Source organism: Phyllobates terribilis, unplaced genomic scaffold, assembly GCF_046119375.1.
Source record: "Phyllobates terribilis strain yellow unplaced genomic scaffold, ASM4611937v1 Scaffold_1__5_contigs__length_1240528914, whole genome shotgun sequence".
In the NCBI taxonomy this organism is placed as follows: domain Eukaryota; kingdom Metazoa; phylum Chordata; class Amphibia; order Anura; family Dendrobatidae; genus Phyllobates; species Phyllobates terribilis.
In genome coordinates this window covers 979,294,107-979,321,486 of record NW_027362761.1, presented here as the reverse complement: position 1 = coordinate 979,321,486, position 27,380 = coordinate 979,294,107, and the positions used below count along the sequence as shown (strand labels likewise).

Genomic DNA, 27,380 nt, shown 5'->3' with positions numbered 1-27,380 from the left:
CTAGATGCAGAAAAAAAATTATTTTTAATTTGCAACCTGATGGAGGTCAGTATAGTTGGACTAATAGAACAAGTCCCACACGCTGCTAGAAGCCCAAATATTTTTTCAGAGATAAATGAAGAAAAAAATTATTTTTAATTTGCAACCTGATGGAGGTCAGTATAGATGGACTAATAGACCAAGTCCCACACACTGCTAGAAGCCCAAATATTTTTTCAGAGCTAGATGCAGAAAAAAATTATTTTTAATTTGCAACCTGATGGAGGTCAGTATAGATGGACTAATAGACCAAGTCCCACACACCGCTAGAAGCCCAAATATTTTTTCAGAGCTAGATGCAGAAAAAAATTATATTCAATTTGCAACCTGCTGGAGGTCAGTATAGAAGGACTAATAGAACAAGTCCCACACACTGCTAGAAGCCCAAATATTTTTTCAGAGCTAAATGAAGAATAAAATTATTTTTAATTTGCAACCTGATGGAGGTCAGTATAGATGGACTAATAGACCAAGTCCCACACACTGCTAGAAGCCCAAATATTTTTTCAGAGCTAGATGCAGAAAAAAATTATATTCAGTTTGCAACCTGATGGAGGTCAGTATAGATGGACTAATAGAATGATGCTATGCCCAAAAGATTTTACTTCACTAGGTGCAGTAAAAAAATTGGTATTCTATACACAGGTGGTATATCTTGCAACACAGATAGGCTACTCCACTGACTAACACACTCTGCAATAGGCCAAAAAGGATTAGCTTTGCTAGATTCAGCCAAATGCTGTGAAAAAAACTTGCACAGCACTGGCACAGACCTGCCTGGCAAAAACTGATAGGAACTGATGTAACCTAGTCCTGAAAAGGACTCCAATTACAATTAGTCTTTACTCCCACAATCTATCTATTTAAGAGCACAGACCTGCCTGATAAAAGTCGTAGGAAATGCTGTAACCTAGTCCTTAAAAGGACTGCAATCACAACTATTCCCTACTCCCAAGCTATCTGTATATTTGTGCGAAAATTGGCTTGAAATTAACAAGGTATAGCACACACAGCAACAGCGGTGCCGTCTAACACGCAGCTGCAGCAGTGAGAAAATGGTGGCGACGGGGAAAATGGCTTGGTCTTATAGGGCAAGGACATGTGACATACACTGCCAATCACACATGCCCTTGCTTGTGTGAAAAAAAGCACTTCGCTCCGTGTGTGCGCTGCTGATAGGCTGACAGATTGCACCTCCCCACTGCAAATGCGGGAAAGAGAAAAAAAAATGGAGATCTTCATTGTTCCTGCAGAGATCCATCCCCTGCCCCTCCCCCCGCCCCGCTGTACACTCAAACTGCGTATTAACATTAATTTTCATCATTACTGAGAAAAAATCCAGTTATGATTTTGGTGCACGAACAGTTATCGAACATAACCTCGAACAGCCGAATTTTTCTCAAATTGTTCGTGTTCGCCGACCGGCTCAAACACCGCCCAAAACAGCTCGAATTTGAGATTGGCGAACAGTTCGAGTAGAACAACGCTCATCTCTACTGGTAAATGTATTTTTCACCGTTGAAAGCAATGCAAAAGTGCAAAAACACATTAAAAATGCTACGTGTGAACATAGCCCAAGGTGTGGAGGAGTATTTTTGTTTTTGTTTATTTATTTTACCTAATATACAAGTCATTACCCTGAAAAGGATGTTCTTTAACATTTTTACCCAGAAAATCCATTTTGGTTTCGTTTTTGTATGTTTTATTGTGAGCCCGTAAAAATGGCGTAATATTCTGACAACATTGTTGACAGCAGTGACCTGGCAGTCAGAGATGCTTCCAGAGGTCTTCCTCATGCTGTTCCCATGTCATTGGAACACTGTTCCCATCGATTTGGATCGTTTTTAGGCCCCCTGCAGACCTATGGGGAGTGCCGCTGGAAAAATGCTCGAGTTTCTCATAGACTTACATTGGGCTCGTTGCTCGGGTCGAGCACTCGAGCATTCAAATTTGCCACATAATCTTTTTTACTCATGATGCCATCTATTTTGTGAAATGCACCAGTCCCTTCTGCGGCAAAACAACCCCACAACATGATGCTGCCACTCACATGTTTCACAGTTGGGATGGTGTTCTTAGGCTTCCAAGCTTCTCCCTTTTTCCTTCAAATGTAACGATGGTCATTATGCCCAAAAAGTTAAATTTTAGTTTCATTAGACCACAGGACATGTCTCCAAAAATTGTTTGTGTCTTTGTTCCTGTGTGCATTTGCAAACATTAATCAGGCTTTTTATGTTTATTTTGGAGTAATGGCTTCTTCCTAGCAGAGTGGCCTTTCAGCCCATATTGATACAGTACTCGTTTCACTGTGGATATTGATACAATCTTACCAGCTTCCGCCATCATCTTCACAAGGTCTTTTGCTTTCGTCCTTGGGTTGATATGCACATGTCGGACCAAAGCACGTTCATCTCTGGTACATAGAACCCGTCTTCTTCCAGAGCGGTATGATGGCTGGACATTGCCATCTTGTGGTACTTGCGTATAATTGTTTGTACAGATGAATGAGGCACCTTCAGGTATCTTGAAATTGTACCCAAAGATGAGCCAGACTTGTGCAAGTCCACAATTCTCTTCCTGATATCTTGGCTTATTTCTTTAGACTTTCCCAGGATGCTACACAAAGAAGCAGTGTCTTTCAGGTGTGCATTAAAATAAATCCACAGATGTGTCTCTAATTAACTCAGATGTTGCCAAAAAAAAACAGAAGCTTCCAAACATATGACATCATCATATGGGCAGTCAAGAACTGTTTAAAGGCATAGTAATCTTAGTGTATGTAAACTTTTGACTTTGCAGTAAGTAATAAGAATGCCTTAAAACATTCTCTCTCTCTCATTATTCTGGCATTTGGCAAATATTAAAAATTATGGTAGTCCTAATGGACCTAAACCGGGAAAGGTTTATTCTGATTTTATGTGAGATATTGAGAAAAACATGCATAAGTGTCTTTTTATATACTGTATGTAAACTTCTGGTTTCAACTATATATACTTACTGGAGTGTCTTTGCAAGTTCGGAAAGAGAAGTTCTGCAGTAGCAGGGTGATGACTGATTTCATACTGATCATGGCAAATCTCATCCCTATGCAGTTCCGTGGTCCAGCTCCAAATGGTAGGAAGGTGTAAGGGTCTCGTGTCTCCCTGTTCTCTTTACTAAATCTGTGCATGAAAAAGATATAACACAAAACTTAATAAAATGAATAATGCAGTAGTGTAAAGACCCCAAACACATTAGAGTAAAGCTATCAGAACCCATTGATTGCAGCATAATTGGCCGGCTATTTAATATTCAATATTATTGAGTTTTTCTCTTTATACTCATTGGCCCCGATTCATCATTGCCTTTGCGCCTGTTTTTTGTCTAGTTTTGTGTGATTTGCACCTTTTTTGTTTGCACTCAGTTCTTTATTCTATTTGTGCCTTTTTTAAACTATATTTTATAAGTGATTGATTGTTTTTTTCTGCTTTGTGGGCAGAGTTTAGCAATTCCAGATGTTTTCTCCTGATTTTTAAAAATTCGCAAAATTTGGCGCAACTTCACATTAGTCCCCCTGGTGTATTTTCATATACTCCCACAATCTGGCAAAATTTTTGCGTCAAAAGTCCCAAATACAGTTCAACACAGGAAAAAAGCCCATTTTTTACATTGTGCCAAATTCATGAATTGTGTGCATCAGTCTGACGCAAAAATGTAAACTAATGCCACAAGACAAAAAAGGAAAGGGACTTTAAAAAACACAAATGATGAATTGGGGCCTTTATGTTTCTCCAAAAAATGACCCCACCTATATGATACCTTTCAGGTCGGAATTCCTCTGGATCAGGCCAGAACTCGGGGTCACGGTGCAGCACAAAGACTGGGATAACAATCACAGCGTCCTTTGGGATAGTCACTCCATTGATCTCAGTTGTGGTCTTACAAACACGTTCAATTCTCCCAGCTGCGGGATAGAGTCGTAAGGTTTCATGAAGCACCATATCAAGGTACTCCATCTGCATCAGAGCTTCATATGTCGGGGGAGCCTGAAGACAACGATGAATACATTGAATACTTTGCTTCTTCACCTTTGGTATATTTGAGATCATGTTCTAATATAATCAGATATTCATAAATTATTACCACATTCGCAAATGATAGCAAGTTGTTACAAATTATGTTATTACTAATTAATTTTCCGTGAGAGGCGTGTTTTGCTATTTTGGCCATTATTATGTCTATTCTGGCTTTAATGTGGAAGTTTGCTTAAAATCTTGCAACGTTGAATCGCAACATGTGAACAAGCCCTTAGAGCTGAAAACAGGAGCAGGTCATATCTAACTGAAAGAATATTTAGCTTCTTGACAGAAGAGCATGGATTTATGTCATTCTTCATCAACTAAGGAATGTGCTCCTCAGACCTGTGGGGGCATTACAAAACTCTACCAGACTTCAATCACAGAATAATTAAACTTTCACACTCCTTATCTATCACTATTGCAATATTTATGGCCACAACTGTTTATCCATCTCCCATAATGATAGTTCTGCTTTACATCACTTGTCTCATCTATTGCATTATTTCTGTGTCTTATTGTATATAAATATGTGATTCTTCAGATTTTGTATTATACAATGCTCGATGGACATAATATTAAATTTTATTTGCTGCATCTACTCATAGTGCTACTATTAGAATGAAAATGTGCTGGAAAAGCATTTACAAATATAATCAATATATATTATATAAAGTAAATGGCATTACTTCCCTATATTGTACCATTATACTAGTTATTTTAATGAAAGCAGAAATTGGAACCCTATGTAAAGTAGGGAGTCCAAATCCAAGACTATGAAACAAGATCCAAAAACCTGCAGGGACAAAAGTTGTTGTAAAAGGGTAAAAATTTGCTTTAATTAAATATAAGTTAAAAAGCATAAATATGCCCAACACAACAGGACCCCTGACAAAGTATTTGTGAAATGCTGTTTTTCTGCTACTATTGCTTGTACCTTTTCTAACCCTCTTTTTAGGAAATCAGTCTTTTGGCACTTCAATTTAAATTAGTCTATATATTATACTCTTTTGGTCATTTTTTATACACTGTCTTAGTATTGTGACTGGTTCCATGTTACTATGGGTTTTTCCCTGTAGGTTCACCCATCAATATGTCTTTGTGCCGGTTGTGTTGGATATATTTATAGTAGTTGTAGTTATTTTCTTGGGTAAATATTTTTAGCCCGGTTTGTATCTACGATTTTTGGCTCTGTACATGTCCCAAGCTTCCAAGCTTTTCTATTTCAAACTTTCGAGACCTCAGACACCCAAACATTGAATTGAATATGAGTCACCATATTGATACATATAGTATATAATTAGCGAGCACCATTTCGTGCCATTATTCCATATCGGTGTACCTTATTGGGAAGAAAGGTGTCAATTTCCTCCTGAAGTTTGGTTTGCACATCCGGGTGAGTTGCCAGATGGTAAGCCAGAAACATGAGTGTAGTGCTGGTGGTCTCATAACCAGCCATAATGAAGATAAGTCCCTGAGCCATAATTTCCGAGTCTGTCAATTCTGTGAAGTACATACAACATAGAGTTGGTTATCTTACATGTGAGCGGGCGTACACCTTTCTGCAACAAAGACCTGGTCAATAAAAAGACAAAAACATATGTTTGTTGTTTAAGGGGTCTTATATTATTTTAAAATCCTGGGTTTCTTCTACAATCCTAAGTAGAATGACAAGCAGGCAATGGTCTTCTTGAAGAAATCCACCCGCCATCAGTATGCTTCGGATGGAATCAAGATTAGTGTCCAGTAAATTCTCTTCTTCTAATGTTTTACACTCAGTACATTGTATCACAAAATTATTGTATAATAGGTTCTAGCAAAATTCTAATCTGTAAAAGCTCAACAGCATCTGAAGGCCACATGGAACACCATTTAAGAAAGATGAGAAATGTCAGCCTTCATACCTTTATAGCCATGATCTGACTCTCCTGTACTGTTGCCTCTAATCTGAGCATCTACCATGAGTTGTAGGAAATCTACTCGATCCTGAAAGACATAAGAAAAGATCAGAACAAGCAAAAATGCAGTATTCCTAACCCTTTGCATTTTACTTTAGTACTATGTCTCAGATAATTTAGTGACTACCTTCACTACTTCTTACATTGTGGCATTATATATTATTCCCAGCCTTTTTATTAATGGGGTTCTCCAATATTTAAAAATCAACTTGGGCTCAGAATTACAAAACATCAACATTTTGTCCCTTCCATAACAATCAAGATGGGTGGTAGAGGACAAAGAGGGAATCCCACCACTACATATTTCCCAGTTGGAATTACACATTCACTTACCTTATGAATTCCTTTCTGTCTGTTTTTCTTAATGCTTTTTATAGCATCTTGAAAAAAGTTGAGGACGCTCATTGGAAGTAAGCAGAAATTCAGTTTTTCCAAAAGAGGAATCAGGAATGGAAACAGAACTGTAAGAAAAATTATACAGGAAAACATGATTTCATGAGCATTGTGATTATTATTTTCTAGGAGCTAGAGGCCTTTTCTGACTTTTATGGAGACAGAAGAAGTGATGGCTATACTTGGTGTAATGTTTAAATCAATCAATCAAGTAGCGCATATCAGATGCCAAATGTAACTAAACCTGATTTCAAAGTATGACATTTAGGCTGCGTGCACATGATGCGTTTTTCATGCGTTTCCGCTGCGGAATTTCCGTAGCGGAAACGCTTCAAAAACGCATGGTAATCCGCACCCCATGGTCCCCAATGGCATTCCGCAATGTCAATGCACATGCTGCGGATTTTTCCGCAGCGTTTCTGCTGCGCTCATAAATCCACAGCATGTTCATTAATTTTGCGGAAGCGCCGCCATTGACTTGCATTGAGACGCATAATATCCGCGTCTGTACATTTGTACAAGCGGATATCATGCGTCTCAATGTGCGGATGGTACCCAGTTCTGGAGGAGAGGAGACTCTCAACCAGACCTGGGTACCATTGTACCTGTAAAAAAAAGAATAAAATAAAAAAGAAAGTTTATATTCACCTGTCCGGCGGCTTCTCTCTGCTTGCCAGCAGCGCTTCTCCTTCCAGGACTTGAGATGGCGTCGCGGTCATGTGACCGCAGGCTGTCTCGCGAGATGCCGGCAAGCCAGGAAGGAACCAGGAAGGAGTGCGACAGCACACGCGGCGGCATCGGAGGTAAGTATAGCTTTATTTTTTTTTATTTTTACGGTCACACTGTATAAATCCATGCCGTTTGCATGGATTTATACAGTGTGACCTAGTTGTCAAGCACTTTCCAAGTGATGCTATCGCCTGGAAAGTGCTTGTCAGTCCGCATGCGGAAACACATGCGTTAACGCATGTGGATAGGCATGTGAATCCGCATGTATTCTACAGGAAAAACGCATGCACAATCTGCATGCGTTTTTTCTGCGAGGGAGATGCAGAAATGCTGCAGAAATTTTCTGCTTCATTTCTGCATCGTGGGCACATAGCCTAAGACATCATCATAAAGTGTTTGCACATGTTACACCGCTATGTTCAGATAGGGCGAGATGGGTTTCATTAATTCGTTGGAATCCTGGGGGAACCGTTACTCAGGGCGACCATAGGCTGCAGCTTCTCTCAGGCACACGATAGATTCAGTTGCTGACCAGACACATCTGACAAGAGTCTTTTTCAACAGTTTAACAGTGTAATTTAATCTGAAGCACTTCCAGTGCAATTCAGGGATAGTACAGCACCAATATTCATTACAGTACAGTTTAATAAGGCAGGCACAGTAATGTCAGTCTCTTCAGTAGCATAATTGAGCACAGATTAGATCTCTTAGCAGCACACTTCTATGCATACACAACCACAGGCTTTTCCTTCACAATGACTCAATAGTACACAGTATTCTGTATCCTGCATGGAGATGGAGGGGGGGAGGGTTTGATGAGGGAGAAGATCCCTATGACACAATTCCCTCCAGTCCTTATTTTTCTGCCTGATAATACTCCACACTGTTAACTCAGGGAGTTTATCTGACCTGTGTTGAGCTTCCCTCCTGACCTGAATTCTGTTCCCTTGCCTTCTGTGATATACAGATCACATACCACCTTTCTCTTTGGCTCCAGCCAGACAGTAAACAACTTCCTCACAATCGCCTTGGGGCTCTGCTAAAACACTCCCTGTCTCTTGTGACTGTGTTAACCCCTCTAGTTGCTGGATGCTTTTGAAGCAACAGCACTACTTCTGCATGTCCCCCCAGGGGGATTGTGGGGAACTTGCTATTGTAGTCTGGCTGAAGCCGAAGAGAAAGGTAGTGTGTTATCTGTATCTGACAGAAGGCAACTGAACAGGATTCAGATCAGGAGAGAAACTAAACACAGGTCAGATAAACTCCCTGAACTAACAGTGCAGAGTACTATTGGGCAGGAAGATAAGGACTGGAATGAATTGTGGGACAGGGATCATCTCCCTCATTAAGCCCCCCCCTCCATCTCCATGCAGGATAAAGAATGCTGTCTACTACTGTGTCCTTGTGAACGAAAAGCCTGTGGTTGTGTATGCAGAGAAGTGTGCTGCTAAGAGATCTAATCTATGCTGAATTATGCTACTGAAGAAACTGTAATACTGTGCCTTGTGAAGAAACTACTGCATTGTTACTGGAGCTGGTTGCTCAAGAAACTCAGACTGTATTGTAATGAAGATTGTGCTGTAATATCCCTGAATTGCACTGGCCGTGCTTCAGATTAAATTCCACTGTTAAACTCTTGAAAAAGACTCTTGTCAGATGTGTCTGGTCAGCTCTTGAATCTATCGTGTGCCTGAGAGAAGCTGCAGTCTATGGTTGCCCTGAGTAACGGTTCCCCCAGGATTCCAACGAATTCATGAAATTCGTCTCGCCCTATCTGAACCTAGAGGCCTGAGTGGGAATTATCATGTAGAGGGAGAAGATGAAAAGTGTGTGGAAAAATACAGCAGCACAACACCTCAATTCAACTCTGCTGCACCAGTTAAAGGAGACCAGGCCTAAAGAAAACTCACTAGCAGCAATGGATGTGGAAATACAAATAGACAGAATTGGTGAGCTGCTTCTTCAGTTAACCTGTGAAGAATTGAGAACAGTAGCAGAACATATAAAGATGTCAGAAGAACAGATTTCTAAAGCACACAACCACAGGCAACTGTTAGCTGCTATTAATGCAAAAATGGATGAGCTGGGGAAGAAAGAAGCTGAAGATGTCATGGGCACGTTTCTCCAGGAGCTAACACAGTTTCTAACCAGGTTGAAGTTGGAGGATGGAGGGGCGTCACCAATTACCAAAAGCTGGAATCTCCGTCCGCAGACAGAACTACAGGAATTGAAAGAACAATTCAAAGCCCTAACAACAGCCCTGCAGGAATCGACCAAAATCTCTGAACGGGTGACAGACTCAGACAGAACCTTTACCCTGCTCAGGTTAGATAAATCAGGAAGACAGTCCTCTCTAACACCACAAATCACCATAAGGAAAGAATTCAAGATCCTGGAACAGATTGCAGAGTGTGAACAGAAAGAGAAACTGTCTGATATGAACTTGTTGCACCAGATCAATGCAGGCTTACAGAAAGGCTACCAGCCAGATGAGATCGTTGAGGGGGTGGTGAAAGGGATCAGCCCAGGACTGAACCTCCGTAGTATGCTAGAAATGAAGAGTCAATTGACCTTGCAACAGCTGAAGATGATTTTAAAAGGGCACTATAAAGAAGAGAGTACTTCAGAATTGTTCCACCGACTCATTAACCTCTCACAGAAAAATAATGAATCACCCCAAAGTTTCTTGATCAGACCAATTGAACTGAAGGATAGACTGTTGTTTGCATCCAGAGATGTAGAAGCGGAGGAGAAGTTTGATGCTGGACTAGTCCAGAAGAAGTTCTTGAGATCACTGGGAATGGGGTTAATCAGCAAAGACATTAAGTTGCAGCTGAAACAGTACCTAGACGATCCTGGCATTCTGGACAAAGTCCTAATTGAAAAAAATGAATGAGGCAGCTAGTTTGGAGTCAGAGAGCGAACAATAGTTAAAGAAAGGCTCTGCTCCTAAAATCACCAAAATGAGTCAGCAGAAGTTGGAGACCTACGGTGGCCAGTCCAAAGATCATCATGGAGACCCTTCAGTACCACCTCCGAGAGGGAACCTTAAATCACCAACAAAAGAGAGGACCGCCAGCGCTGACTGGGTGGAAATAATAGGAGAACTGCGAGCTGAGTTGATTGAGGTAAAAAAGTTGATTCGTTCTCCCCTGATGAGTCAGTATCCCTGACGAAACACGTTGGGAGTTCATAAGGATACAGGCACCCTTAAGGGATCTGGTATTACAGCCTTCCGCATCCTGATAATCGGGTGAGACCTTTCCTTTTTCTTTAATATGTGGCTGGTGTACCTTTGAGAATGAGCTTAATTAAGCTCATACCGCCACTCTACATATTAGGTGACTGATATTTATTAACAGCATTTGATGCCATGGTCACAGGGTGACTGACATTGATTAACAACATCTGTTGCCATGGTCACAGGTTATATTTGAGCGATTTGCATAATATTGGATATCCATACTCTCCCTTTGTGCTAACGAGGGCAGTATCCTCCGGTACAGCCATAATGAGCTAAACCATGATGGGGGCCTATTAGAGGGCATATGGCTTTTGGCTCTGTATCTGGTAGGGTGAGTGGTATCAAAATAACAAGTTAGATATCTTTTTTAGTCAAATACATGATATGGTACAAACAATGTTCATGTGGACATATTGAAATGTCCACCTAGATTTTATTTGGCACTCTGTGATACTCACAGTCTTTCTTATTATATACATAGGGGCTACTGTGCCCCATATGTGCTCATGTGGTGATTGATGCGTGTTTTTTGTTACAGATGTTGTTTTGGCTACAGCACCATGTGTTAATAGTTCCACCTTGCCTGGAACCCAGATCTTGTTTGTCTTGAATGTAACAATAGTTTTAACTTCTTTTCTAATAAAGATATTTTTAATAGTCCAATTTTTGCTCATTCATATTGGAATACATTGGCTTTTCTTTACATATACATGCCCAGCTTCTTTTCACTGACTATAGTATGGCAGGATTTCTCACTACAGGGTTAGATACCAACCAATGGTTCTCTGAAACAAAAGAAGTATTCGCTGACAGGGCCTTCACCCAGAAAAAATACACCCCCACCTCTATTGCAGCATTTAAATAACTCTCCAAGGTGTATAAAGAACAAATCTCATCATGGTGGGAAGTACAAAGTATTGATAACTAAATTAAATCAGGGACAGTCCCGAGGCACCTTAGGATTACTCTAACACCTGGCTATCGATATAAAGATCCCAAATTACTAGCTAAATGGGAAAAAGAGGCCACAGACAGTTCCATTAAGCTAATGCAACTTTTGTTGCAGGAGGAAAGGGCCTCCCTAGCCAGACTTAATGATGTCCTGAAGGAGCAAATTGAAACCACCAAAAAATTCTCATCTGAACCAGATTTCTCTAAAACAGAATCACAGTTGCAAAACATTATCAAATGATATCAATACCATCTGAAAGATAAAAAACATAAATTCTTTATTAGAGACCTGGAAGAATTCAGAGAGAACAAGGCTTTCTCAGTAGCAATTACCAGACATAATTACAACCTTGAAGCGGAGGTATCCTCCTCCGAAACAGAAGTGTCGGATAGTGACACAAGACCTAAGTCCCAAAAGGGGAAATCGAAAGGTAGGGGGGATACCGAGGACGAGGGATAGGGGTTAACAGAAGGTCACCCCAAAGAAGTGATTTTTTAGAACTGAATTACCTTCTCAGGAGCCGCTCAAATACACTGAATCTAACTTAGGGCTACAGATAGTTAATCAGATAGTTAATCTATCCACTAGGCTCCAGAGTAGAGATGAAATGGCGGTACTGAGTAAAGGTCTAAACTCTGTCCCCAGAAATTCAAAACCATTAAGGACCTTCATTTGTTCGTCAGACGCCTAAAATGGAAAAAACATTTTGTAAGGGAGGATAAGAAGGAATGTTCCATTTTGGGTATCCCAGATAACCTCCTACAGGACATCAGGTTTTTATATCATCTTGACGATATAGACTCGAATGTACAGGGAAATGGCCCTTTTACCAATTTGAAGAGTAAAAGCTCTAAAATGCCACCTCCAACAGTGGATCTTAGTTCTATTGATGTCTTTTTGAACCTTGTTTCGAACGACATCATGAGACTAAGGAAAATTAAACACAGGACACAATACAACCTCTCACGTATGGAAAATGGAAGCCCTTTGTAGACTGGAAAGAGATCAGGACATAACCATAAAGCCTTCCAACAAGGGTGACAATGTTGTTATAATGGATACAGCGAAATATAGGGCCCTTTGTTTATCACTTCTAAATGAAGAAATGGGATTTAGGTAATTACCTGGCAATCCACTTGAAACCTTCTTGGTGGAGCTGAAGGAATTGGTCAATGAAGGCTTTAACCAAAAGGTGATAGATAAAAATGAAAAGGACTTCTTGATTCCTCAATCTCCAATTATGGCAACTTTTTATTGCCTCCTTAAGGTCCATAAGGGTACAAATCCCTTGAAGGGGTGACCTATTGTTTAGGGCTGTAACAGCCTTACAGAAAACCTTGGTTTATACATTGATAAGGTACTTCGCCCCTTTGTCACATCTTTGAACTCATATGTTTGTGACACCACCGACTTACTGGTTAAACTGGACAGGATTAAGCTGGACAGTGACATGACATTAGGTAGTATTGACGTTGAGGCTTTGTACTCTTCTATTCCCCATGAGAAGGGTCTAATGACTGTGGACCACTACCTGGGCACAAGGGGACGGCAATTTAAGAAACACAATGAGTTTATTCTAAAAGCTTTAGAGTTTTATCTCACAAAAAATGTTTTTCTCTTTGGCAAAAAGTACTTCCACCAGCTCAGGGGTACTGCGATGGGGAGCCCTTGTGCCCCCCTTGTATTCTAATTTGCTCCTGGGCTGGTGGAAGGAAAATGTCATTTTTGGGGATGCCGCCCAACCACTGGAAGACAAGATCGTCAAGTGGCTACGCTACATTGACAATGTCTTCGTAATCTGGAAGGGGAGTACCGACGAGTTCATTGAGTTTGCGGATGGTCTTAATTTAAATCCGATTGGACTTCATTTTACAGACGAGGTCAGTACGTCTAAATTCAATTTTCTGGATGTCTGCATAGAAAAATATAATAATGGAGAAATACTTACTAGCACTTTTCGCAACGAACAGCAACGAATGCCCTTCTGAGGTGGGAGAGCAGTCACCCTGCCCCCTTCAGGAGAGGTATTCCAAAAGGCCAATATTTCCATTTACGCAGGAACTGCTCACATCTAGCCACCTTTAGGGAGCAGCAAATGATCTTCGGGATAGATTTGCTGACAGGGGATACCCTGAAAAAGTCCTGCAGAGTGCATGTAAAGAATCTCTCAAAAAAGACCGTAGGCAATAGCTCACCACTGCCCCTAAAAAACAGGATGATAGAGTATTACGTTTCATCACTAGATTCTCAGGTAGATCTAATGAGATTCGAGAGGCGCTTAACGCGTCACTTCCGGTTTTCTGCATTCCAGCAGTGACAGTGCATTCCACAGACCGGAAATCCGGCCCCGCAGACCAGAAATACGTGACACGCTGTGGCTGAGACACCACAGCGCGGTATTTTTATATTTGACACAGCTAGGTGGGAGCTTACACCGCAGCGTTCATCATGATGCAGATGCATCATGAGATCGGACCTAAACAGGAGGGTCTATGATTATCTTCTCTGATGAGTGAGTATCCCTGATGAAATGCATTGGGAGTTCATAAGGACACAGGCACCCTTAAGGGATCTGGTAATACAGCCTTCCGCATCCTGATAGTTGGGTGAGACAATTCCTTTTTCTATGATATGTGGCTGGTGTATCTTTGAGAATGAGCTTAATTACGCTCATACCGCCACTCTAAATATTAGGTGACTGATATTTATTAACAGCATTTGATGCCATGGTCACAGGATGACTGATATTGATTAACAACATCTGTTGCCATGGTCACAGGTTATATTTGAGCGATTTGCATAATATTGGATATCCATACTCTCCCTTTGTGCTAATGAGGGCAGTATCCTCCGGTACAGCCATAGTATGCTAAACCATGATGGGTGCCTATTAGAGGGCATATGGCTTTTGGCTCTGTATCTGGTAGGGCGAGTGGTATCAAAATAACAAGTTAGATATCTTTTTTTAGTCAAATACATGATATCATAGAATCATAGCATGGTAGAGTTGGAGGGGACCTCCTGGGTCATCTGGTCCAACCCCCTGCTCAAAGCAGGATTCACTAAATCATCTCAGACAGATATCTGTCCAGCCTCTGTTTGAAGACGTCCATTGAAGGGGAACTCACCACCTCTCGTGGCAGCCTGTTCCACTCATTGATCACCCTCACTGTCAAAACTTTTTTTCTAATATCTAATCTGTGTCTCCTCCCATTCAGTTTCATCCCATTGCTTCTAGTCTTTCCTTGTGCAAATGAGAATAAAGATGATCCTTCTACAATGTGACAGCCCTTGAGATATTTGTAGACAGCTATTAAGTCTCCTCTCAGTCTTCTTTTTTGCAAGCTAAACATTCCCAAATCCTGTAACCGTTCCTCATAGGACATGGTGTGCAGACCGGTCACCATTCTGGTCGCTCTTCTCTGAACTTGCTCCAGTTTGTAGATGTCTTTTTTAAAATGTGGTACCCAAAACTGGACGCAGTTTTCCAGATGAGGTCTGACCAAAGAGGAGTAAAGTCCGATAATGACTTCACGTGATCTAGACTGTATGCTTCTGTTAATACATCCCAGAATTGTATTTGCCTTTTTTGCTGCTGCATCACACTGTTGACTCATGTTCAGTCTATGATCTATTAGTATACCTAAGTCTTTTTCACATGTACTGTTGCTTAGCTCTATTCCTCCCATTTTGTATATGCTTTTTTCATTTTTATTGCCCAGATGTAGTACTTTGCATTTTTCCCTGTTAAAAACCATTCAGTTACTGCCCAGTGCTCCTGTTTATTTAGGTCTTTTTAAATCCTCTCTCTCTCTTCTCTAGTATTAGCTATCCCTCCTAGCTTTGTGTTATCAGCAAATTTAATCAGTTTACCCTCAATTCCTTCATCTAAATCATTGATAAAGATGTTGAACAATACAGGTCCCAGGACAGAGCCCTGTGGTACCCCACTTGAGACATTCATCCAACTGGATGTGAAGCCATTTACGACCACTCTTTGAGTTCGATCACTAAGCCAGTTATGAATCCACCTAACAGTTGCCTTGTCCATTCCATACTTGATAATTTTTTCAATAAGGATGGTGTGAGATACTTTGTCAAATGCTTTGCTCAAGTCAAGATATACTATATCTACAGCATTTCCCTGATCCACCCAGTCAGTGATTCTGTCATAGAAGGAAATTAAGTTAGTCTGACATGACTTGTTAGTTACAAACCCATGCTGACTCTGGTTAATCACTTCATTCTTTTCCAGGTACTTACATACATGTTGTTTAATAATTTGTACATTGTTTGTAATATGGTACAAACAATGTTCATGTGAACATATTGAAATGTTCCCCTAGATTTTATTTGGCACTCTGTGATACTCACAGTCTTTCTTGTTATATACATAGGGGCTTCAGTGCCCCATATGTGCTCATCTGGTGATTGATGCATCTTAGTGTTTTTTTTGTTGCAGACGTTGTTTTGGCTACAGCACCATGTGTTAATAGTTCCACCTCGCCTGGACCCCAGTTCTTGTTTGTCTTGAATGTTACAATAGTTTTAACTTCTTTTCTAATAAAGATATTTTTAATAGTCCAATTTTTGCTCATTCATATTGGAATTCATTGGCTTTTCTTTACATATACATGCCCAGCCTCTTTTCACTGATTTGTTCCAGGCCAGAACCTGTATCCCTCAGACCCAGGAGTGGGTTACAAAACTGAAGATACCCAGCTTGTGAAGCGTGCCGTTCATCAAATCAGAGAACGGTGTGTGTCCACTGTCTAGGATGTAGTGAGGAAGGACATTATGCCAAGGAATGGCAATGGTCATGGTCTTTTAGGTTAAAAGACAGGAGGTTGCCAGTGCGGGGCGACTGGTAAACCGCGACACAGAGGATGCCCCAGAAGCAAATCCAAATCTCACCAAACCCCAGAACAGCCCATGAGGTAAAACGGCTGCGTCAGTACTATCCCCAAGTGTGTTTCCGTCTACAACAGCTCCAAGAGAGACAGGGGCATCAGTTACTTAATGTCCAGTGCGGAGGTCAATCAATGTACTCCTGGGAGGAGGATTGATCCGTCAGTAAAGATAGCCTCATCAGCCTAATTGGTTAAAGGTGTTTTATACAGTGCCAGCTAGATGGACTCCTGGTAAAAGAACTGTGGGACACAGGAGTCCAAGCGAGCCTTTTAAATGAAAAATGGAGAAGGCGCTACCTGCCACATACCTGCCTTCGGTCGCTAAAAGAACTCATAAGACAAGTGGAACTCCACGGCAAATCTGTCAACCAAACCGAAATCCTTTTCATAGGCTGGGTGGAAGTGACTTTCCAACTGAGGGCCACGAAGAACAGCAACACCATTGAGCTTTTGGTACCTTTTCTCGTGACCAGTGATCAGAACGTGGCAGAGGATCCTATCCTGGGCTATAATGTAATTAGTGAGGTCATCACGAAACACAAGTCAGGGATGCTGGTGGTGGATGCAATTGCCACATCACTTGCCATACCCAACGCCGTGGCAGAAAATGTGATTCATAGAGTAAAGAAAGCACAGAATACAAAGGACCTAAAAGAAGTCAAGGTAGGCTGGCTCCCAACCATCATCCCTGTAAACCAAATGGTAGGGGTGAGGTGTGGAGTCCGGGTAGAACCGGAAAGAAAAGTCCAGAAAAGACTGTTCGTGCCAAAAGACTCCTCAGAACATCCGGAAGGCCTAGTTCAAGGTGAGACTGTGCTGATGATTCCTACTGGTGGGTTTGCTCGAGTGACAGTACTGGTGATGAATATTACGAAACAAAAAATTAGACCGGATCCAAAGACTGTATTAGGACACATTGAAACAATTAAAACGGTATATCCAGCCAGTTAGAGACCTGCCCAGGGGTCTACCGTGAATTCAGTCTCCCCACCAAGGAACAAGAGTTGCCCAGGGGAGGAAATTGCACGACCCACCTCGGGGTCCTGGGATCCCCCAGTGTCCCTGGAACACTTGTGTGCTGAAGATATAGAGATAGCAAAACAGATGCTGAGAGACGAGTGTCATGCATTCTCTGAAGATGACTCTGATATAGGCTGTATCCCGTCGTTGCAATTGAAAATCAATTTGAAGGACATGACCCCAGTAACCGGAAGTTACATGTCTGTGCCGAAGCCATTACACCGGGAAGTGAAAGAGTATTTATAAGATCTAATCAACAGAGGTTGGGTCCAAAAGTCGAAGTCGTCTTATTCCTCTCAAAGTAAATAAAGTCCGATTTATGTGAACGGTATTCACATAGATGGTCACCACCAATTACATAACTATTAGGAAATAGGAAGGGTAATGAAGGAGGAAAAAGAAATGTGAATAAAAATTAACTTTTAATAATTAGACTAAAACTAATAGTAAAATATAAAATAAAACACACATCCAATAGAGGATGTATATTGGGCCACTGCTGTAAATAGATACAGACAGTTGTGACCCACAAGATCCTGACATGTATATGACAGCACTAAATCAAAATAATTCCACAACCAATGTCTCTACAATTGAATGGTTGGGTAATATATATATCCTATCTAAGGATCTCATCCATGCCCATCTTATCCCGTCAAGAAAATTAGCTGTGCCGTGTATTGAAAGAACATCCTCAATACCATGGGGAGCTAAATGCAATAAATGCCACCATCTATCATCCCCATGTATTCATCAAATCAAACCTATAGGATGCTATAGTGTGGAGACACAACAAAACACCTATGTCTAGGAAATGTGAATGGACAACAGGTATTTCATTATCCAGGATCGCTGTGATGACAATGCGATCCTGTAGACTAGTAGTGAGGAGATAGTAATTTCACACATGCAAGAGCCAAGCTGGTGATTACGGATGGCACCCCAATTCTGAAACAGTGGTAAAAGTTGAATAACTTTATATACAAATTGGCATTATCAAATTGGTATAATGTTCATAAACATTGATATCAACCTCTCCTTACGACCTTTTTCTTGTAGGACGTCTGTAAAAGCATTAGTGATGAGCGAACATGCTCGCTAATATTCGGTGCTCGCCCGAGCATGTCACTGCCGAGTATTTTTGGGGTTGCTCGGCAGGAGCTCGGGTCTCCTCCATGCATGTTTGGCGCTCTTTACAGAGCCAATGAACATGCAGGGATTGCCTGCCACTCACTGTAATGCCGTAGCTATATTGGTTGTGGCATTACAGTGATTGGATGGCCGCACAGCGTCATCAGGTCTATATTCGACCTGGCACCGCCATGCTTGTCACAGTCACTCCGGAATCAGACAGTGTAGGGAGAGGTGCTGCTGAGCTAGGGAGAGATTTGCTTGTTTCTAGTTAGTATAGGTGTACCAAACTATATTAGAGACACATATCCATCTCAACAAACAGTCCTTCTGAGGACTAATCCATCTGCAGAGATATCAGGCAGGCAGGGTATATAGCAGACGGCAGTGCACATAGCACAAGAGGCTCCATTCCAGTTTTGCCTGCTGCTGCTGTTAGATATTTCTAGAAATAGGCCCAGGTTTCAGTTGCCAGGAATACATTTTTTTTGGATCTTAATCCTCATTATTTGCTTAAAAAGCAATCCAGAGAACACCGTTGTTCTGCGCCATTTGCTTGTCAGCAAAGTTTTTGACGCCGCTTTGCTGCTCAAAATAGTTACCTACAGGCCACGTATTTAAAACTGTGGTTTCTCCGTCACACGGATTACATATAACTTCGCTCCAAATTCAGCTATTTGTAGTGAGCGTGGAAGATATTGTCCTCCATTTAAAATGGGCAAGGCGCGTGGCAAGGGACGGGGAACTGGACGTGATGGTGATGGTGTATGCAGAGGCCGAGACCATGGGCAAGCTTAAATTGTGCCACAACAAATACCCACATCTTCTCACCCGACCTTCCTGTCCCAATTCCTAGGGGACCGCAGCACACCACTATTGAACCCAGAGCAGTGTCAAAAGGTTGTTGGTTGGATAGTAGATAATGCTTCCAGTCACTTTGCCACCACCACCACCCTGTCTTCCACACGGTCAAGTCTCAGTAGCCGTGAGTCTGGACTGCATATTCCTCACATGATCCTCCTTCCTCCCACCATGCCGAGTGACCGGAGACAACTGATCCCACACTTGGACACTCCGAAGAGCTGTTCACTTTTCCATTTATAGATTTGGTCCTCTCGCCCGGTCCACTTGAAGCGGGGCAAGAGGAGATCGCATGTAGCGTTGCCCAAATATTTCAGCAGCCACGGTCACATGAAGGCGATGGTGGGAAAGTGTCACAAGAGGTGGATGATGATGAGACACAATTGCCATAAAGTCAGGAGGAGGACCAGGGTGCGGAAGTGGAAGACGAGGTGGTGGATAATATAGTAACTGACCCAACCTGGCAGAAGGACATGCAGAGCGAGGACAGCAGCACACAGGGGGAGGGAGGCCGAGCACCCCAACAGGCAGGAAGAAGCAGTGTGGTGGCCACAGACAGAAGGCAGGCAACCGTTCCCCGTAACACCAACACGAAGGAAGTTGCCAGTACAACTGTTAGGTCTTCCCGAGTCTGGTTGTTTTTTAAAGACTCTTCCGATAACCCCAAAAAGGCCATTTGCACCACCTGCCAGGCCAGCATCAGCATGGGTGGTAAAACGACCAGCCTGACCACTACCAGCATGATCAGGCACATGGCAGCAAAGCACCCACTTTGTGGGCTGAACCCCAGGGTCCAGGAACCGTGTCTGCGGGTGGCACCACTGCTTCTTCTGCTGTTGTGCATGCAAGCCAGTCCCCTGTCCATGGTGCATGCGAAGATGCCTCCTGCCCTGCACCTGTCGTTGCACACTCTCAAGTAGCAGCATCAGGAAGCACGTCCATGTCCTTGCCCCAGCGCAGCTTTCAGTTGTCCATACCCCAGTTCTTGGAACGCAAGCGCAAATATGCAGCCAACGCCCCACAGGCCACATTACTAAATACCCACATTTCACAACTGCTTGTGCTCAAAATGTTGCCTTTTAGGCTCGTGGAGATGGAAGCATTCCGCAACCTGATGGCGGCGGCCGTCCCTCGATACTCGGTCCCCAGCAGCCACTATTTCTCCCGGTGTGTCGTCCCCGCATAACACAAGCATGTGTCCCAAAACAATAGCCGTGCTCTCAACAACGCTGTTCCTGGGAAAGTCCACCTAACCACGGACATGTGGACAAGTGCTTTTGGACAGGGACGGTACATCTCGCTGACGGCACACTGGGTTAACATAGTGGCAGCCGGGACCCAGTCGTACCTTGGGATGGAACACGTCCTCTCGACGCCAAGGATTGCAGGCCCTAGGTCAATCAGGGTTGCCCCCACAGTCTACAGCTCCTTCACCTCAGCCTCCTCCTCCTCTTCAGCCTCCATCTCTGAAATGACCACATGAGTCACAAGCTGGAAGCACTGCAGCACTGCCTCGGCAAAGCGGCAACAGGCTGTGCTGAAGCTAATATGCTTAGATGACAAACCGCACAATGCTGAAGAGTCGTGGACAGCTCTGAAAGAGCAGGCAGATCTGTGGCTCACACTGCTGAACCTACATTCAGGCATGGTCGTGTGTGACAATGGCCAGAACCTGGTGGCGGCTCTGAGGCGAGGCGAGCTCACACACGTACCATGCCTGGCCCATGTGCTTAACCTCGTGGTTCAGTGGTTTCTCAAATCCTACCCGGAGCTGCCGGATCGGCTTGTTAAAGTACGCCGCCTGTGTGCCCATTTTAGAAAGTCACCTACTAGGGCCGGCTCCAGGTTTTTGTGGGCCCTGGGTGAAAGAGTCTCAGTGGGCCCCTTTAACACATACCACGATTCATGATGCACAGATACCGCAGAGAAATATATATATAGTACAATGCCAAAGATTTCACTTCTTACATTACATGACCCATATCTATTGTAAATTCCACAATAGCTCAGAAAACAGCGAATCGCTCCATACAGAATACTGGCCCCCATCAAATGCTCCATACAGGATACTGGCCTCCATACAATGCTCCATACAGGATACTGGCCCCCATATAACGCTCCATACAGGATATTGGCCCCCATATAACGCAACATACAGGATACTGGTCCCCATATAACGCTCCATACAGGATACTGGCCCCCATATAATGCTCCATACAGGATACTGGCCCCCATATAATGCTCCACACAGAATACTGGCCCCCATATAATGCTCCATGCAGGCTGTGCCCCCACATAATGCTCCATGCAAGCTGTTTCCCCCACATAATGCCTCATGCAGGCTGTTCCCCCACATAATGCCCCATGCAGGCTGTTCCCCCCTTATAATGCCCCATGCAGGCTGTTCCCTCCATATAATGCCCCATGCAGGATGTCACCCCCCCTTAAAATGCCCCATGCAGGATGTCACTCCCCTTATAATGCCCCATGCATTATGTCACCCCCCTTATAATGCCCCATGCAGGATGTGACCGTCCTTATAATGCCCCATGTATTATGTCACCCCCCTCCTTTATAATGCCGTATGCAGGATGTCACTTCCACCCCCATATAATGCCCCATGCAGAATGTCACTTCTCCCCCTTTTAATGCTCCATGCAGGATGTCACATCCCCCCCTTTTAATGCCCCATGCAGGATGTCACCTCTCCCCCCCTCCCCTATAATGCTCCATGCAGGATGTCACTCTCCCCCTTATAATGCCCTATGCAGGTTGTCACCCCCCACATATAATGCCCCATGCAGGATGTAACCCCCCCTTTTAATGCCCCATGCAGGATGTCACACACACCCGCCCCATATAATGCCCCATGCAGGATCACCCCCCCATATAATGCCCCATGCAGGATGTCACACACACCCCCATTTAATGCCCCATGCAGGATGTCACACACCCCTCCCACCTCCCTTATAATGCCCCATGCCTCCATACATTAAAAAAAAAAAAAAATCAAATACTCACCTCACTTCTCCTCACCTGCTGCCGCTGCTCTGGGCTCCAGCATCTCCGGCGTCTTTCCACTCTGCGCTGTGACGGCTCAGGAGAGAGCGCGGTGTAAAGACGTCACCGCACCCTCTGACCTGAGACATCACAGTGCAGCAGCCGCGGAGGAGACAGGAGCTGCTGTGGGCATGGGGAGGCGTAAGTATTGTGCCACCGGCTGCCAGGGCCCTGAGCAAGCGGGATGAGCGGCGGGCGCTGACACCATTCTCCTCCACTCATGGGTCCCATAGCGCGGCAGTGTACCAAACGGTGAGTGGGCCCCCCCGCCTGCTCAGGGCCCGGCACTTGCCTCAGTGCGCCAGGTGCTGACGCCTGCCCTGTCACCTACAGCTTCCGCCACCCTTTCCATGTTTCAGCAGCGTTTGCAGCTTCCGGCTCACAGACTGGTGTGTGATGTCCCCACGCATTGGAACTCTACGCTGCAGATGTTGGGAAGGATTTGTGAGCAGTAAAGGGCTGTTGTTGAGTACCAGCATCAACAAGGCCGTCGGTATTCAGTTCAGACTCCACACATAAGACCTCAGGAGTGGACATGGATGTCAGACATATGTACCATCCTCCAAAACTTTGAGGACTCCATCAAGTTGGTGAGCGGCGATGACGCCATAATTAGCGTCACCATCCTGCTTCTCTGTCTTCTGAAATGCTCTCTGCTCACAATCAAAGAGGATGCATTGCAGGCGGAGCATGATGAGATGGAGCAAAGAACCATACAGGGTGATTACACACAGCCCAGCTTCATCTCATCCCAACGTGGATTGGGTGACAATGAAGAAGAGGAGGAGGAGGAGGAAGAACAGGAGCTAGTTTCATGCGCTATAGACGGTACTACCTGCACAACTGTCATACTGTCTGTTCAGCGTGAATGGCCAGAGGACAGAGAGGAGGAGGACAGCATGGTCAGTCATCCTCTTGGTCAGGACACGGAAATCTTGCCTGTTAGCAGTCTGGCACGCATGGCTGAGTTTATGTTACGCTACCTTTCCCATGACCCTCGCGTTCTCAAAATTTTGGGTGACAGTTATTACTGGTTGGTGACACTTCTAGACCCACGCTACAAGGATAACTTTATATCTCTTATTGCTGAGGCAGACAGGTCTACAAAAATGGAGCAGTACCAGAAGGTCCTTTTTGCAGAACTATTAAAAAAATTCCCATCTGAAAACGCTGGTGGCAGAGGTCATAGTTCGTTGGACAACCAAGGAATACAGGTGAGAGAGACACAACTTCAATCCAGCAGAGGCAGGGGAACACTGTCAAAGTTCTGGGAGAATTTTCTCAGCCCCTCCCATCACACAGGCCCTGAAGCACTGGGTACTCTCACAAGGAGTGCAAAGTTTGGGAAGATGCTGAGGGAGTACCTTGCCGACCGTACCAAGGTCCTCGTGATTCCTCTGTGCCTTATAATTATTGGGTATCCAAGCTGGATACGTGGAATGAACTGGTTCTCTGCGCCTTGGAGGTCCTGGTCTGCTCTTCCGCCAGTGTTTTATCAGAGCGGGTTTTTAGTGCCACTGGTGGAATTATAACTGATAAGCGCATTTGCCTGTCAACTGAAGATGCTGAGAGGCTGACTCTTATAAAAATGAACAAGAGCTGGATTGGGCCAGATTTATTAACACCACCGAATGATAGCAGTGTAACATAAACTCAAATTCAGTGTCTTTTTTTGGGAGGTGTATTCCCATGCACCTCTTCACACCCACACATGGGTATACGCTTGATGATTTTGGCTATTTGCTCTTGTCCTCCTCTTTCTCCTCATCCTCATCCTCCACAACCATATCACCAGGGTGACCGTGGTCCGTGATGCAACACCCACATAATTTATTTAAAGGGTGTTTATGATGCCCGTAAAAAATTTTTTTTACACAGTATGTTCATGCATACCCCCCAGGGGTAAATGTTTGTCAGCCCATACACTTAGTGCATGGGCATTGCAAGTATAGGAGACCCGCTCCTTTCTCATGGGAACGTTTTTTATGAGGACCTCCTCCATGTCTCTTCCAAGGGGCACTGGAGTGCCTACAAATTTTTGGCAACCCTTGAATTCACTGCAAAGGCAAACACAATGGGAGACCTACTTCCTAATAATGGGAACATTGTTTTCAGGAAGCCCTCCTCTAAGCCTCTTCAAAGGGTTATTGGGGTGCGTCCAAATTTGAGCAGCCCTGCCACTCACTGCATATGCAATAGCAGTATTGGAGACCCAGTCTTTAGTAATGGGAACAATAAAACATAGCCGGCTGATGGCTCTCTAAGAATAATGAGGGCTTACTGCTGGCCCTTTAAGAATAGTAAAGGCCGCCTGATGACCCTATAAAGATAGGCTTTGTGACTTTCAGAGTCCCTCCTTCATAAATGAAACACGATGTGTTTGATGATATCTCACACACCACATGGCCAGATAAGGTTGTAAAATGTTAAAATGACATTTCCTGGTGAATGCATTTGTTACAGTTGAAAGCAATGCAAAAGTGCAAAAATGCATCAAAAACGCTAAGTGTGAACATAGCCCAAGATGTGGAGGAGTATTTTTGTTTTTGGTTATTTATTTTGCTTTATATACAAATCATTACCCTGGAAAGGATGATCTTTAACATATTTCCAAGGAAAATCCATTTTGGTTTCGTTTTTTTATATTTTATTGTGAGTCCGTAAAAGTGGCGCAATACCTCTGACAATGTTGTTGACAGAAATTACCTGGCAGTCAGAAATGCTTCCAGGGGTCTTCCCCATGCTGTTCCCATGTCATTTGAGCACTGTTCCCATCGATTTGGGCTATTTTTAGGCCCTCTGAAGACCTCCGGGGGGAGCCGCCTGAAAAATGCTTGAGTTTCCCATAGACTTACATTGGGCTCGTTGCTCAGGTCGAGCACCTGAGTATTCCAATGTGCTCGACCAGAGCATCGAGCACCCGAGCATTTTAGTGCTCACCCATCACTAATCAGCATCTCTTCAGCTGGAGCTTTTCAGACATCTTCAACCAGCTCTCTCTCACTAGGCTTTAACAGTTCTTTGCTTCTACAAAGTTTTTTTTAGGAAAATCAAAGAATGAAAACAAGTCTTCTCACCAGGCAACATCTTCCATACTGCCTGTCGGTGGTGAATGCAACTCCAGTGGGCTTATCTGGTTCGTAGGCAGAGACACCTGTTTCCAGTCGACAGTCCTTGGCCCTTGACTCGGTTCACCAAGTGTCTCATACATCAACATCACGGAACTCCTCACTTCTCGAGTCAACATGCTCCTGGTTGGTTGTTCCTCGGATACCACGGGTTCTTCGGTCACAGGAGTTTCTTCCATCACACTCATTTCTTGTGCTTCCTCAGATGCTTTTGGAGCTGCCTCTGTAAGTTCCTGTACTTCTCTTGAATCGCCTGTTTCCGCATGGTCTGGTAATTCCGCTCCTCCTGAGTGTCGATCAGTCTCTTCAGCTCTTCAGGGACCGGTGTTCAATCATCAGATCTGAATTGGACTTCATCTGTACTCCTTGGTACAAACTCTGGAGCCTCGGGACTTAGTTCACTCTCCTGAGGATGGTACATCCCTCTCCTTGACGGTTCGAGAAATACTGTACAACAGTGTGTTTTTCATCTGAACTTTCAAGGTCACTATCCACCTTCGGAGCTTCAGTGGTGGTCCCTTAGTCAATCTCGGACGATGTTGGTCTACTTCTGGGAAGTATTGTTGTGGTGGGAGATAATCACAGGGTAGTAGTAAATTTCTATGGACTATTCTGGTTTTCTTGTCTTCTGTTTCTGACGCGCCCCCTGGGCCATGTTGTGTAGCATTGCGCATGCAGGGAATACCCGGAGCCGGATCTGATAGGGGTAGTAGTCCTCGTGGCGGTGACCCGGTCCGTGCCCAGGGTGTCAAACCAAGTGGCAGAACTTAGAATAAGATGTTATAGAGTTCGACTACGCCACCCGTTGAATGCGGTTATGAAACCGCCGCTGCAGGGCAGACCGCTGAGGCCGGTGGTACGGTTGTGCAGCGTGGATGGTATAACCCCCAACGGGAGGGGTATGGCCTCAGGGCAGCGGACGTGGATGATGGGGATAGCAGAATTGCACGCAGGCACCAGGAACCACTCAGAGACGGTGCGGTGTAGTTTAGGGTCTTTACTGGTGGCAAAGGTAGACCCTCCCGGGAGTACTGGCTAGCGATCGGGGCCTGGTCAGTCCGTGAGCAGATAGGATCTCCCCTGGCCAGGCGGAGTTGTAGGCCTCCCCAACTAATTGTACTCTCCCTGGCTACCTTGCTAGAAGCGGGTAAAAGTAGCCCACGTCCCTGAGTGTACCGTGTGGTGCTCACCCATATGGCCGGTGACTCGGGGCCTTCTGGTAGCCTCCGCTCCACAACGGCGGTGCTGGTCCCTTGCGTGTGACCGTGCCTTCGGGTTTCTTGGCCAGAGGACCTGAAATCCCCTGCCGGTCGGTTTCTGCTGCTGGGTATGGATCAGTCCCCACAGCCTCGGACTCCGTGTCCGGTGAGATCTCTTCAGTCAGGATGAGCTCTACAGCTTCCAGTCCCTGACCCCTTCTATCACTGCTCCCACAGAGCTCCTGATCTTGCTCTCCCTGTATCTGCTCCACTCCAGACCAGACTGTGTCTCTGTCTGGGACTCCTCTTCTTCTCCTAACCCTGCCTCAGCCCCCAGTTTATATAGGGGAAGTTCTTCCCCTCCCAGGACTGGGCAGGAGGTGTGGCATGCTTAGGGTACCTGACCAGGAGACCTCCCACCTGCTCTCAGACGTAATATTGCAGCACCATCAGTACTGGGACACTCGCACCATCACTCCCATCATTTTCCACACTAGCTGCCCTGAGGCAATACTCCTCCCGTGGGGAGTCATCCCATACTCAGCTGCACAAACAACATCAGCCTCAGCGGTCTGCAGTGCAGCGGCGGTCCCCACTGACCGCAATCCACGGGTGGCGTAGTCGGACACTTATTACAATACAAGTTGACGCGCCCCCTGGGCCTGTGCTGTTGCGGCTGTGCAGGGGGAATACCCGGAGCC

At 44.2% G+C, this 27,380-nt stretch overlaps 1 protein-coding gene across 2 annotated transcripts in view; it reads right to left on the bottom strand.

The window, feature by feature from the left end:
* LOC141156828 (cytochrome P450 3A8-like) overlaps positions 1–27,380 on the bottom strand; it is a 459,870-nt gene that overhangs the window by 46,991 nt on the left and 385,499 nt on the right. Inside the window, exons 9-14 of one of the 2 annotated variants that reach the window (XM_073643251.1) lie at positions 6,386–6,513; positions 5,999–6,080; positions 5,437–5,597; positions 3,838–4,064; positions 3,038–3,200; positions 2,458–2,655 (exon numbers count right to left, since the gene is read on the bottom strand). In XM_073643251.1, coding sequence (XP_073499352.1) covers positions 2,638–2,655; positions 3,038–3,200; positions 3,838–4,064; positions 5,437–5,597; positions 5,999–6,080; positions 6,386–6,513 — 779 coding nt within the window. In that variant the 3' untranslated portion in view covers positions 2,458–2,637. Of the gene's footprint in view, positions 1–2,457; positions 2,656–3,037; positions 3,201–3,837; positions 4,065–5,436; positions 5,598–5,998; positions 6,081–6,385; positions 6,514–27,380 lie in introns of those variants that run through there. The other variant, XM_073643242.1, reaches the window with a different exon arrangement.